Source organism: Nycticebus coucang, chromosome 16 (genome assembly GCF_027406575.1).
Source record: "Nycticebus coucang isolate mNycCou1 chromosome 16, mNycCou1.pri, whole genome shotgun sequence".
NCBI classification, from domain to species: domain Eukaryota; kingdom Metazoa; phylum Chordata; class Mammalia; order Primates; family Lorisidae; genus Nycticebus; species Nycticebus coucang.
Window position 1 is genome coordinate 74,871,439 of NC_069795.1, and position 13,174 is coordinate 74,884,612.

The window sequence follows — 13,174 nt, forward strand, 5'->3', positions numbered from 1 at the left end:
TGCTCCCACTGGCAGCATCTGAGAGTTTCAGTGTTCTCCACATCTTTGCCAACATTTGTACCGACAATCTTCTTAATCTTAGACATTCTCATAGCATCTCCTTTTTCCACCCCTGTCCTATATGGGGAGAGGATAATGAATAAGAAAATGGCCTATGTAGAAAGACAGAGGGAAAGGGGAGGGACTCAGGGGACAATGGCAGACACACTCCAGGCCACCAACACTAGCTTGAGCCAGAGTGAAGTACTTTTCTTAGTACGTGCTGGACACGCCCAGCCCTAGCAAATGCCACTTCCTATGGACCATTTGGAGAACATGACAGCTTCCTGCCTCCCCCACGGGGGACCTAAGCATGACACAAGAGTTCTGTGGGGACCTCAGCTGTGGAAGGCTCTTCCATGACCACTGCAGAGCAGGAAAGGGGGAAGGGTGGGGTAAGCTTCGTTCATCGCCTGTGGGATCCTGGCTTGATCCACACCCAGAAAAGAAGAGGCAGTAGCATTTCTCACTGGGGTAGGCGGAAGGGGAGTTTCTAGACCACAGATGCACTCATTCCAGGTGTGAAGACAGCAACCCGTCCTGCCGAGGTTTCCATCCCGTTCAGCTCCAAGAGAAATATGTCCCCTCTAGTAACTTGGCCAAGAGGATTAAGTCACGTCGGGGGCCTTCAGGTGTTATGAACAAATAAACTCTCGGTTGAAAGAATAGATTTTTAGTTAAAATTAAGCCCATCTCTAAAGTCAGATATACACACTTAGAGCCACATGCAGGCTGATTATGAAGCTGAATTTCGGGAACCAAGCATTTTACACCTAATATCAGAGTGAAAAAGAATTCAAATTACAATACCTGTAGCTGCCGGGAAAAAAACCCCAAAAACAGTGAAAAAAGACTCCCCAGGGCTGTAATCTGGCAGAGTGTTGTTCCGCAGCAGTTCTGGTGAATATCCAATGAAACCATGTTCTGAAATAATACAAAGGAGAGAAAAATGAGCCACATGGACAGTGGTTACCTCTGGGAAGGGGAGCACTTTCATCATTTTGCTTTATGAACTTCAGTATAGCTGAAATATTTTTCTTTTTTTTTTTTTTTTCAATCAGTGGAGCCATATTTTTTTCTTTATTAAATCATAACTCTGTACATTGATGCATTTATGGGGTACAGTGTTCTGCTTTGATATACAATGTGAAATGCTTACATCAAACTCATTAACTATCCATCACCTCGCTTATTTGTTGTGGTAAGATAATTATACTCTTTTCTTAATAGTTTTTTTTTTTTTTTTTTTTTTAATTTTTTTATTAAATCATAAGTGTATACAATGATATGATTATGGGGCATCATACACTCACTTCATAAACCATTTGACACATTTTTATCCCAGTGGTTAACATAGCCTTTCCGGCGTTATCTCAGTTACTGTGCCAAAACATTTATATTCTACATTTACCAAGTTTCGCAAATACCCCTGTAATATGCACCACAGGTGTGATCCCACCGATTCCCCTCCCTCTACCCACCCCCCCCTTTCCCACTTCCCCCTATTGTTAAGTTGTAGCTGGGTTATAGCTTTCATGTGAGAGTCCCAAATTAGTTTCATAGTAGGGCTGTGTACATTGGATATTTTTTCTTCCATTCTTGGGATACTTTACTAAGAAGAATATGTTCCAGCTCCATCCATGTAAACATGAAAGAGGTAAAGTCTCCATCTTTCTTTAAGGCTGCATAGTATTCCATGGTATACATATACCACAATTTATTAATCCATTCGTGGATCGATGGGCACTTCGGCTTTTTCCATGACTTAGCAATTATGAATTGGGCTGCAATAAACATTCTGGTACAAATATCTTTGTTATGTTGTGATTTTTGGTCTTCTGGGTATATGCCCAGCAGAGGAATTACAGGATTGAATGGCAGATCTATTTTTAGATCTCTGAGTGTTCTCCATATATCCCTCCAAAAGGAATGTATTAATTTGCATTCCCACCAGCAGTGCAGAAGTGTTCCCTTTTCTCCGCATCCACGCCAACATCTCTGGTCTTGAGATTTTGTGATATAGGCTAGTCTCATTGGAGTTAGATGATATCTCAAAGTAGTTTTGATTTGCATTTCTCTGATGATTAAAGATGATGAGCATTTTTTCATATGTCTGAAGGCCGTGCGCCTGTCTTCTTCAGAGAAGTTTCTCTTCAAATCCCTTGCCCAGCCTGCGATGGGATCCCTTGTTTTTTTCTTGCTGATGCGTTTGAGTTCTCTGTGGATTCTGGTTATTAAACCTTTGTCAGAGTTATACCCTGCAAATATCTTCTCCCATTCTGAGGGCTGTCTGCTTGCTCTGCTTACTGTGTTCTTAGCTGTGCAGAAGCTTTTTAGTTTGATCAAGTCCCAGTAGTGTATTTTTGAAGCTGCTTCAATTGCCCGGGGGGTTCTCCTCATGAAATACTCACCCAGACCAATTTCTTCAAGGGTTTTCCCTGCATTCTCCTCTAGTATTTTTATAGTTTCATGTCTTAAGTTTAAATCTTTAATCCAATGAGAGTCTATCTTAGTTAATGGTGAAAGGTGTGGGTCTAATTTCAGTCCTCTGCAGGTTGCCAGCCAGTTCACCCAGCACCATTTGTTAAACAGGGAATCTTTTCCCCACTGAATGTTTTTAATTGGCTTGTCAAAAATCAAATAGCGGTAAGTAGCTGGATTCATCTCTTGGTTCTCTATTCTATTCCAGATATCTACTTCTCTGTTTTTGTGCCAATACCATGCTGTTTTGATCACTATCGATTTGTAGTAAAGTCTGAGGTCTGGTAGTGTGATTCCTCCTGTTTTGTTTTTATTTCTGAGTAATGTCTTGGCTATTCGAGGTTTTTTCTGATTCCATATAAAACGAAGTAATGTTTTTTCAAGATCTTGAAAATATGACAGTGGAGCTTTAATAGGGAGTGCGTTGAAAGTATATATTGCTTTGGGTAGTATGGACATTTTGATAATGTTGATTCTTCCTAGCCATGAGCATGGTATGTTTTTCCATTTGTTAACATTTTCAGCTATTTCTTTTCTTAGAGTTTCATAGTTCTCTTTATAGAGATCTTTCACGTCTTTTGTTAGGTAAATTCCCAAATATTTCATCTTCTTTGGCACTACTGTGAATGGGATAGAGTCCTTAACTGCTTTTTCAATTTGACTGTTGTTGGTGTATATAAAGGCTACCGATTTATGAATGTTGATTTTGTAACCTGAGACGCTGCTGTATTCCTTGATCACTTCTAGGAGTTTTGTAGTAGAGTCCCTAGTGTTTTCCAGATACACAATCATATCATCTGCGAAGAGCGAGAGTTTGATCTCTTCTGACCCTATATGGATACCCTTGATCGCCTTTTCTTCCCTAATTGCGGTGGCTAAAACTTCCATTACAATGTTGAAAAGCAATGGAGACAATGGGCAGCCTTGTCTGGTTCCTGATCTGAGTGGAAATGATTCCAATTTAACTCCATTCAATATGATATTGGCTGTGGGTTTGCTGTAGATAGCCTCTATCAGTTTAAGAAAAGTCCCTTCTAGACCAATTTTCTTGAGTGTTCTGATCATGAAGGGATGCTGGATATTATCAAAAGCTTTTTCTGCATCAATTGAGAGAATCATATGGTCTTTGTTTTTTAATTTGTTTATGTGCTGAATTACATTTATAGATTTACGTATATTGAACCAGCCTTGAGACCCTGGGATAAAACCAACTTGGTCATGATGTATAATTTGTTTGATGTGTTGCTGGATTCTGTTTGTTAGGATCTTGTTGAATATTTTTGCATCTATATTCATTAGTGATATTGGTCTATAATTTTCTTTTCTTGTTGGGTCTTTTCCTGGTTTGGGGATCAGGGTGATATTTGCTTCATAGAACGTGTTGGGTAGTCTTCCTTCTTTTTCTACATTTTGGAACAGGTTGAGTAATATAGGTACTAATTCCTCTTTAAAGGTTTGGTAGAATTCTGACGTGAAACCATCTGGTCCCGGGCTTTTCTTTTTAGGGAGGTTTTGTATAGTTGATGCTATTTCTGAACTTGATATGGGTCTGTTCAACATTTCCACTTGATTCTGGTTAAGTCTTGGAAGGTGGCGTGCTTCCAAGTATCGGTCTATTTCCTTCAGATTTTCATATTTCTGAGAATAAAGTTTCTTGTAATATTCATTAAGGATTTTTTGGATTTCTGATGAGTCTGTGGTTATTTTGTCTTTGTTGTTTCTGATTGATGATATTAGAGATTTTACTCTTTTTTTCCTGATTAGGTTGGCCAGAGGTTTATCTATTTTATTGACCTTTTCAAAAAACCAGCTTTTTGATTTATTGATCTGTTGTATTATTCTTTTGTTTTCAATTTCATTTAATTCTGCTCTAATTTTGGTTATTTCTTTTCTTCTACTGGGTTTGGGGTTGGAATGTTCTTCCTTTTCCAGTTGCGTGAGATGTCCCATTAAGTTGTTAACTTCCTCTCTTTCCGTTCTCTTGAGGAAGGCTTGCAGTGCTATAAATTTCCCTCTTAGAACTGCCTTTGCGGTGTCCCAGAGGTTCTGATAGCTTGTGTCTTCATTGTCATTTTGTTCCAAAAAATTGGTGATTTCTTTCTTAATCTCATCTCTGACCCAGCTATCATTCAGCATAAGGTTATTTAACTTCCATGTTTTTGTATGGGTATGCATATTCCTGTTGTTACTCAATTCAAGTTTTATTCCATGATGGTCCGAGAAGATGCACGGAATAATTTCTATTCCTTTAAATTTACTGAGGTTAGACTTGTGACCTAAAATGTGATCAATTTTGGAGTAAGTTCCGTGGGCTGATGAGAAGTATGTGTATTCAGTTTTGTTGGGATGAAATGTTCTGTAGATGTCTGCTAAATCTAAATATTGGATGGTTAGGTTTAAATCTAAGATTTCTTTGCTCAGCTTCTTTCTGGAGGATCGATCCAACACTGCCAAGGGAGTGTTGAAATCTCCAACGATTATGGAGCTGGAGGAAATCAAGTTACTCATGTCTGTTAGAGTTTCTCTTATAAATTGAGGTGCATTCTGGTTGGGTGCATAGATATTAATAATTGAGATCTCGTCATATTGAGTATTACCCTTAACAAATATGAAGTGACCATTCTTGTCCTTCCTTACTTTTGATGGTTTAAAGCCTACTGTATCTGCAAATAAAATTGCAACACCTGCTTTTTTCTGATTACCATTTGCCTGAAATATGGATGACCATCCTTTCACCCTGAGTCTGTATTTGTCTTTTAAGTTGAGATGTGACTCTTGTATGCAACAAATATCTGGCTTAAGTTTTTGTATCCAGTCAGCTAACCTATGCCTCTTTAGAGGACAGTTTAAGCCATTCACATTGATGGAGAGTAAGGATAAGTCTGGTGGAATTTTGGGTATCGAGTTTTTCAAAGGTCCAATGGACATTTTTAATCCTTTCGCCAGTGTGGAAGTTGGAGTTTGATCCGAAGTTTCTGAGTGAGTTTACTTTTGTGGTATAGGATTGGGTTGGTCATTGTGGAGGATAGGTCTGAGAACATCCTGAAGAGCTGGTTTACTTATGGCAAATTTTTTCAACATATGAATGTCATTGAAGTATTTAATTTCTCCATCATAGATGAAACTCAGTTTAGCTGGATACAAGATCCTGGGTTGAAAGTTTTTTTGCTTTAGGAGATTAAAAGTTGATGACCGGCCTCTTCTTGCTTGAAAAGTTTCAGCAGAGAGATCTGCAGTTATTCTAATATTCTTACCTTTGTACGTTATAGTTTTCTTTCGCCGGGCTGCTTTGAGAATCTTCTCTTTCATGTTAACTTTAGTGAAGCTAATTATGATATGTCTGGGAGATGGCTTTTTGGGGTTGAATCGTGCTGGGGTTCTGAAGCTGTCTGCTATCTGAATTTCAGATTCTCTAGGCATGTCTGGAAAATTTTCTTTCATAATTTCATGTAGAAGGGCCTCTGTGCCCTTGGCTGCCACGTCATCAGCCTCCGAAATTCCTATAACCCTTATGTTATGTTTTTTCGAATTATCTGAGAGCTCTCTGAGTGAGTGATCCGTTTTTGCTCTCCATTTCTCTTCCTCTTTGAGAGATTGGGAGCGTTCGAAGACTTTATCTTCAATGTCAGAAATCCTTTCTTCTGCTTGCTCCATTCTGTTACTGAGGGATTCTACTGTATTTTTCATATCTTTGAGGGCTGTAAGTTCTTGTTTCAGTGTGTCTAAGTCTTTGGTGGTTTTGTCTTTAAATTCGTTAAATTCTTGAGACAGTTTTTGAATTTCTCCACGAATTCCTAATTCCATTTTATTAATCTTGTCTGCAAACCAAATTCTGAATTCGACTTCTGACATCTCAGCCAGTTGTTTATGAATGGGATCTTCAATCACATCTGCCGTATCTTTTCTTGGGGAGGTTGATCTATTCTGGTTATTCATGTTACCAGAGTTTTTCCGCTGATTCCGCCCCATGGTTTACTCCCTTTGGTTTTTCCCCTGGGGTTTTATCGAGGGCCCGTACAGTGTTGTGGCCTGAGAAACTGGGGCCCTGTCTGGTGTGGTGGAGCAAAGTGGTTCTGTCTTGTTTTCAGCTGGTTTCTGTTCTATCCTATTGCAACTTCTACTCTGGCTTGAAGTCTCAGCTGTGTGGAAAAATCAGCAATTAAGTCACCCCGCCTGCCCACCTCTGGCCCCAGTTGGAAAAGGAGAATCAAACCTTCCTACAATCGCACTCCCAGGGCACCACCTGAAAAGTCCTCAGTCTATTAGCCCAGTTCAAAAGGTCCGAATCAACTGTCTCAATCGGCACTTGTCTCAGGTGGAAGGGTTCAAGAGGTCTCTGGGAACTGGATCACAGGGGCCTGGTGACTCCTCTGAGACAGCTCACTCCAGTGCAGCGTGGAGTCAGGAGGAGCCACCCCGCAAACAGAGCAGTCTGGGAAGGTTAACGTCTCCTTCCCCACTTTGCCCCTCCGTCGGACCCAGTCACTGGTATCTCTGCAGATGGCTAACCCAGTTGCCTGCAGTGAACAGACACTCCAGGGGTTTGCACCTGCCTGAATCGCGAGGAAGTCTGCCAGGCCCCCGCAGACTGCCGCTATCTAGCAGGAGGAGATGGGGCCTGACATCTTTGAGTGTTTGATGCAGGTGATGGGAAGGAGGTGTTCACTCAGGCTTAGCCCCGTCCCTGATGGATGCTGCTAACAGAACAGAACAGAACAGACAACTTTGTGAGGTTCTGTCTCTGTTCCTGTCGTCGCCTACAGGAGACGGGCTGTTTTGAGTTCAAACGTCTTTGCTGCTGGAGAATTGCGTCTGAACACCTCTCTGGGTCGGCCCCGCCCTGGAGGCTTCTGGGTTTGTGAGTCGTGACACAGGTGGCCTCCTCTGGTTGCCCAGGGAGACAGGGGGTGTGGCCTCAGAATATCCAGAAGTGAGCGTTCTGCCGTTAAAGAAAAAACGGCTGTTGATCTACCTCCAGGGAACTGCTGCTCTGGTGTGGGCACTCAGGCGACCCTTTTCTCCTCTGTCCCGCGCCCCAGAGTCAGCACTGAGCGGCCGCAGTTTGTGCTGGGTCCACACCCCTTAAGACATCCCCCAAGAATCAGAACTCTTGGGGGATGGGCGCCCAGACCCGGATTGGGAGTGGGGCGGGGGGAAGCTAGAGTTTCATTCAGTTTCACGCAATACTACGGTCCGGGGAGGGCTCCTGCACTGCACCGCAGGGAAGTGCCGCCAAGGCTTGATTTCCCCTCAGCGGAGTGCCCTCTCCTCGCTCACGTGTCCCAGAGTCAGCGCTGACCTGACGCAGCTCCGGCACTGTGCACTCCCCTCGAGAAATCACCCAAGGAGCCGAACTCCGGAGGGATAGGCCCTCAGACCCCGAGTGAGAGTAGGGGCTCTCAGCTCTCAGCGGGGAGGCCAGAGTCTTATTCAGTCTTGTGCCCGGGGAGGGCTCCTGCACTGCACTGCAGGGAAGTGCCGCCAAGGCTTGATTTCCCCTCAGCGGAGTGCCCTCTCCTCGCTCACGTATCCCAGAGTCAGCGCTGACCTGACGCAGCTCAGGCACTGTGCACTCCCCTCGAGAAATCACCCAAGGAGCCGAACTCCTGGGGGATAGGCCCTCAGACCCCGAGTGAGAGTAGGGGTTCTCAGCTCTCAGCGGGGAGGCCAGAGTCTGATTCAGTCTTGGGCCCCGTATGCCCGGGGAGGGTTGGTGCACTGCACCGCAGGGAAGTGCCGCGAGGCGTGACTCCCCCTCAGCCCGGTGCCCTCTCCTCACTCGGCGCGCCTCAGAGTCAATGCTGACCAGACGCAACTCGGGGACTGTCCACTCCCCTTGAGAAATCACCCAAGGATCCGAAGTCCTGGGGGACAGGCCTCCAGACCTCAGTGGGCGGGAGGGGAGCGCCGGGGATTCAGGGTTGCCGGCAAAGGATTCCCAAAGTTTTATTCAGCCCTATGTCCGGCAGGAAAACGCCACGGCACCCCAGTAGGGGAGGTAGGTCCAGTTTTTAGAAGGTCTCTCCCGTGGAGTGTAGTGGGAGGGGCTTTAATTTCTGCCCACTTGTTCAATTGTGGGGCTCCAGAGCCGGTCTCATGGGGGAGGGGGACTCCCGTCCGCTTGGTGGTGGATTTTGTACCTTTTGTTTGCGTCCTTGTGATCACAACTTGCCTCAGCGGTGTTGATGTGCGTTCTTCAGCCTTCTCTCTTGGTGAGGCTCAAGTCCACCAGGATACTTACTAAATTCCTGTCCCTTAACTCTCCTTCTGGACGGGAGCCTTTGTTGAAAGCTGGCTTCAGTCCGCCATCTTGTCTCTCTCCGAAATATTTTTCAACTAGCATGTACGCATGTGTTTGCTTTTCAGTAGAAAGAAATTGATTGATACTTGCAAGTTACTTCCCTGGTAATATCAAGGCCCTCCACAACCTGACAACAGCCCACAGGTCTGTTCCTCCTTCACCTTTCCCCCGGCCCCCGTAGTCACTCTTCCTAAGCACCCCACTCAGACCCATCGCAGGCAAGTGACCTGGCCTTCTGGATCTTTCTCCCACATCTGTAAGCATCAATAGTGCTCTAGCTCTTCACACTCAGCTCAGATGCCGCTTCTCTTGGGCTTCGTCAGCACGCCCTCCCTGAGAGCTACTCCTCCTCCAACTGCTCTCGGCACTATGACTGGCCACCATCGTTCTTTCCTGACTAGTTGTTTCTGAGGCAAGAAATCCAGTTTTCCATATCTCTGTCCCCAGAGCCAAGCACTGCACCTGCTGCACAGTGGGCAGGTTGCAAATATGGGCCACACTGAAAAGAATCTCTTAGATCTTTCAGTTTGTGGGCACATCTTGCTTCGAGGCTTTCAAATCGACTTGTTCACAGACTACAGCAGGAACATCCCAGATCCGATTTCTTCAAAGCATTTTAAACATTTTTCTACATTGACTTTGACAATGTTTTCAAATGGTTTCAATCCTATAGACACGTCGTTTCTTTGTCAAAGGAGGTCTCTTTGAAGAGCATCTGTCAATGGACTCGCGGGCTGTGGAATTTTAGGATATAAGTCAAGTGCTCTTCGACTCAGAAACACCCAAGATATTCAGCCTCTGCTTTTGAATCTTATCTCTGAGAATGAGCTGGTTTGTTCCCACTGACTGTATAATTCAAGAGAAGCCAGTCCCTGGTTCCTTCCCTGCAATCCCATAGGGTGGGTATTCAGCCACCACTCCCCAGCCCACCCGACGGTCATGAGAGTCTCCTGCAAGCCTCCTCCTCCCCGCTCAGGCTTAGTTACAGCCCACGCTCCCATCCACAAAAGAGAACGTCTGCCACTCTGATGAGTCCAGTGAGGTCACTGGCGCTTCGCTCAGCTTCCAAGATTCATAACTTCATAGGAAAAATATTTTCCAAAAAAATAATAAAATCTCAGTGAAGCACAAGGGACCCTTGGGAATCCAGACAGGACTTAAATCATTATCAATTGCTTTCTTTTGCCTGAACGCAGAATTTTTTTCTGGCTATATTAAATCCCAAATACTGCACAACTCTTCTGAATGGTTTGGCATCTCCATAGCTGGTCCTCCCCTCATTAACAAAAAAGCAATAATAGCTAAATTAACTTTAGCTTATCTGCTGGCTGACCCCACTGACTAGTCTTTCTGAGGAGAAAACCAACCCAGCCCGACTTGGAACAGAACTCAGCCAAGCTGGAAGGATGAGCAGGTTGGAAAGCACATGTGAGCAGCGGGCTGTGTGTGCGGGACAGGCCAGCCGCGCAGGACATAAACGCTGTCAGTGTGTTCATCTCAGCAGTCCCAAGGCTGCTCTGGCACGCAGAGCATGTGGTTATCAGGCCCGAAGGCTTTGCCCTGGTCAGCCAGAGGGTTCAGAAGGATTTCAGGCCCAATTGGGAAGTCACTGGTTCTCTACCTCCTCCCCGCCACCAAGACCCTCAGGCTGTGGCAATAGTTACTCGGCTCCCAAGTGGGGCTGGGGAAGAGGCCTGCCTCGGGCCAAAGAGAAATGCAGCCCTGACACACGAACACACAGTCACACACACACTCACACCACTCATGGCCAGGCCCACTCGGAGCTGGACCCAAATCCAGTTCTGAATGTTTCTCAACGAAATAATCTTAACTTCGAGCTCTGTGGATAAGAATATTTGTCAGTGCTTTATTTATAATAATGTAAAATTGGGCGAGGATCTAAATGTCTTAACTATGAGGACTTGAGATATTTTATTTTATTAGGATATAAAGTATACATTTATTTTATATAAAATTATATTTTTCTTTTATAGAAAGAGAGAGAAGACAGAGAGTCAAGTGGGGAGGATGAGAGAGCGAGCAAGGACGTGGCAGGAAATCCCAAAGGAAAGAAGAATGTCTCCACATTTTAAATGTTTATAAAGTTTTCAGTATGATGCAAAATTGTCCATGTTACATACAATATATATTATGTTAGAATGCTGGGTATCACAACATAAATACAAAAATACATGTCTTTTATATTTTTAAGAAATTTTTTGTAGATACAGGGTCTCACTATGGTGTTGCCCTCGGCCTCCCAAAGTGACTTCACCTCGGCCTCCCAAAGTGGCAGGATTACAGATATGAGTTACTGCACCTGGTCACACTTTTTTTTTATTAAGTCTTTTGTACATAAATCATAAATACATTTATGTATGGGAGTCGATGTGTTGATTATTTGTACAAATTGGAGTGCTTACATCCTACTAATCAACATAGCTTTCACCTCATTTACCCAATTATAGCATTAAGACATTTGTGTTCTACACCTGATAGATCCAACGTGTACTTGCAATATGCTCCATAGATGTGGTCCCCCTACTAACCCTCCCTCTATCGACCCACCCCCCTCCCCGTCACACGTTTTAATTCATACTGTAAGAAAAGTCTAGAAGAAAATATACCAAACTACTAACGGTTGTCGAGATGGTGCAATTATGAGCAATTCTTTTTCTTTTTTATTTCTACAAAACTTCCACATTTTAAAAAACGAACAAAATCTACTTGTCACCAAAAAATAATCATCTTTTAGGAAAACAAACAAAACATCCCACAACTGAAAGCCCACTCTCTCTAGGAAGCTTTTCTTCCTGTGAGTAGTTTCTCCTGTTTTTCTTTCCATTGATACTCTACCTGTTTTCCCAGATGATCTGAGAAAAACATAAACAAGATGAGGCAAATAAAACAAAGAACAAGAAAAGAAAGAAAGGGAGCAAGAGAGAGGACAAGAACCCACCGTGGTACTCCACAATGCGATTGAGGCCTTTGCATAAGGCTTGGCGCTCAGACCCTGTGGTGATCTCCCAGAAACCAGAATTCATGGCCTAAAGAGATCACTTCATAACTGTTTTGACCAAACCCATTCTGGCTGGGCATTGAACCCGGTGGCCCATCCCTCCCAGGTGTCACTTTCCAATGGACAAGAAGGAGCCCCAAGGCTCACACAGGGGACCCTACCTCGTTTCCTCTGCTCTTACGTTCCCAGGCCCTTATGACTTTTATCCCCCACCATGACCATCCCACCTCAAGGTCCCCAGTCCTGAGCCAGCCTCAGGGAGTCCTGCTCACTGGTCCCCACTATGTCTGTGGGAAGACCCAGGTCTCTTTCCCACATCCTGAATCTGGTGGCTCACCAGCCCTTCTTATGCAGCGTTTGTGCCCAGGTGAGACACAGATGCTTCTGACCAGCTGCCACTGGCTAGCTGAGGAACAGTGTGAGGTCACAGGGTCATGCCCAGGACCAGACTCAGGCCTCAGGCCCATACAACCTGCCACGCCCTCCCATAGTGGCTCCTAATGTCTGAAATGTTCAGATCAAAGGTTCCTAATTCTTTAAATCATGGCCCTGTTTGAGAGTCTGATGAAAGCTGTAGTCCCTGTCCCCACAGATAACACATTTTGTATACGATGTGGGGGTCCCAGATCTCAGAAGCCATTCTCGAGGGCCTGGACACTGAGGTTCGAGGCCTCTACTCTAGGGACTCTATCTGCCCCTGAGACTGTCCTGCCAGGCCCTGAGGCACCTACAGCTTCCCAACCCTGACTCCCACCTCAGAGTTGACAGCCGCCCTGGGGGTGATGGAGGCATTAACGTTTTTTATACTGCTGTCCTTGCTAGGCAACAACAAGGCTGTGTTCACAGAGATTGTGCAGGTCCCCCCAGGACATCACATGACAACTTGCTTCTGAAAATAATTCAGAGTCTCTCCTGTGTGCCAGTCACTGAGAACCAGGTCCTCACAAAGTCATCCCTGGTCCTAACAGCCTTCCTGCAAGATAAGGGGTGAGGACACCAAGGCTCAGGACGGTGAGGAATCTTCAAGGTCACATAGGCAGAACTGCCTATACGTCACCCCTGCCTCTCTCCCAGTAGCAGAGGCCAGGCGTTTCCCTCCAGGAGGTGGGTCCCCAGGTCCTGGGGCTGCCCTCTCTCACAGGGTGATGATGGGTTCCTTTTAGCCCCAGGAAACTGCCTACAGAGGGGACCACTTCTCCCTACGCTCCTTGTGTGGAGGGCAGGCAGGGGTCCTATCCCCACTGAAGGGCACGTGATTGGCTGGGGTTGCACAGCTATGGGGGCACCTGTCAGTGATCAGTTTTCCATCTATCACCCTGTCCCTCCATAATTTA

General features: G+C 44.9%; 1 protein-coding gene across 11 annotated transcripts in view; it reads right to left on the reverse strand.

Moving 5' to 3' along the window:
• SLC12A8 (solute carrier family 12 member 8) overlaps positions 1–13,174 on the reverse strand; it is a 156,307-nt gene that overhangs the window by 63,178 nt on the left and 79,955 nt on the right. For all 11 annotated transcript variants that reach the window (XM_053564400.1, XM_053564408.1, XM_053564403.1 and 8 more), the window contains one exon: positions 850–963. In XM_053564400.1, the coding sequence (XP_053420375.1) occupies positions 850–963 (114 nt within the window). The remainder of the gene's footprint in view (positions 1–849; positions 964–13,174) is intronic.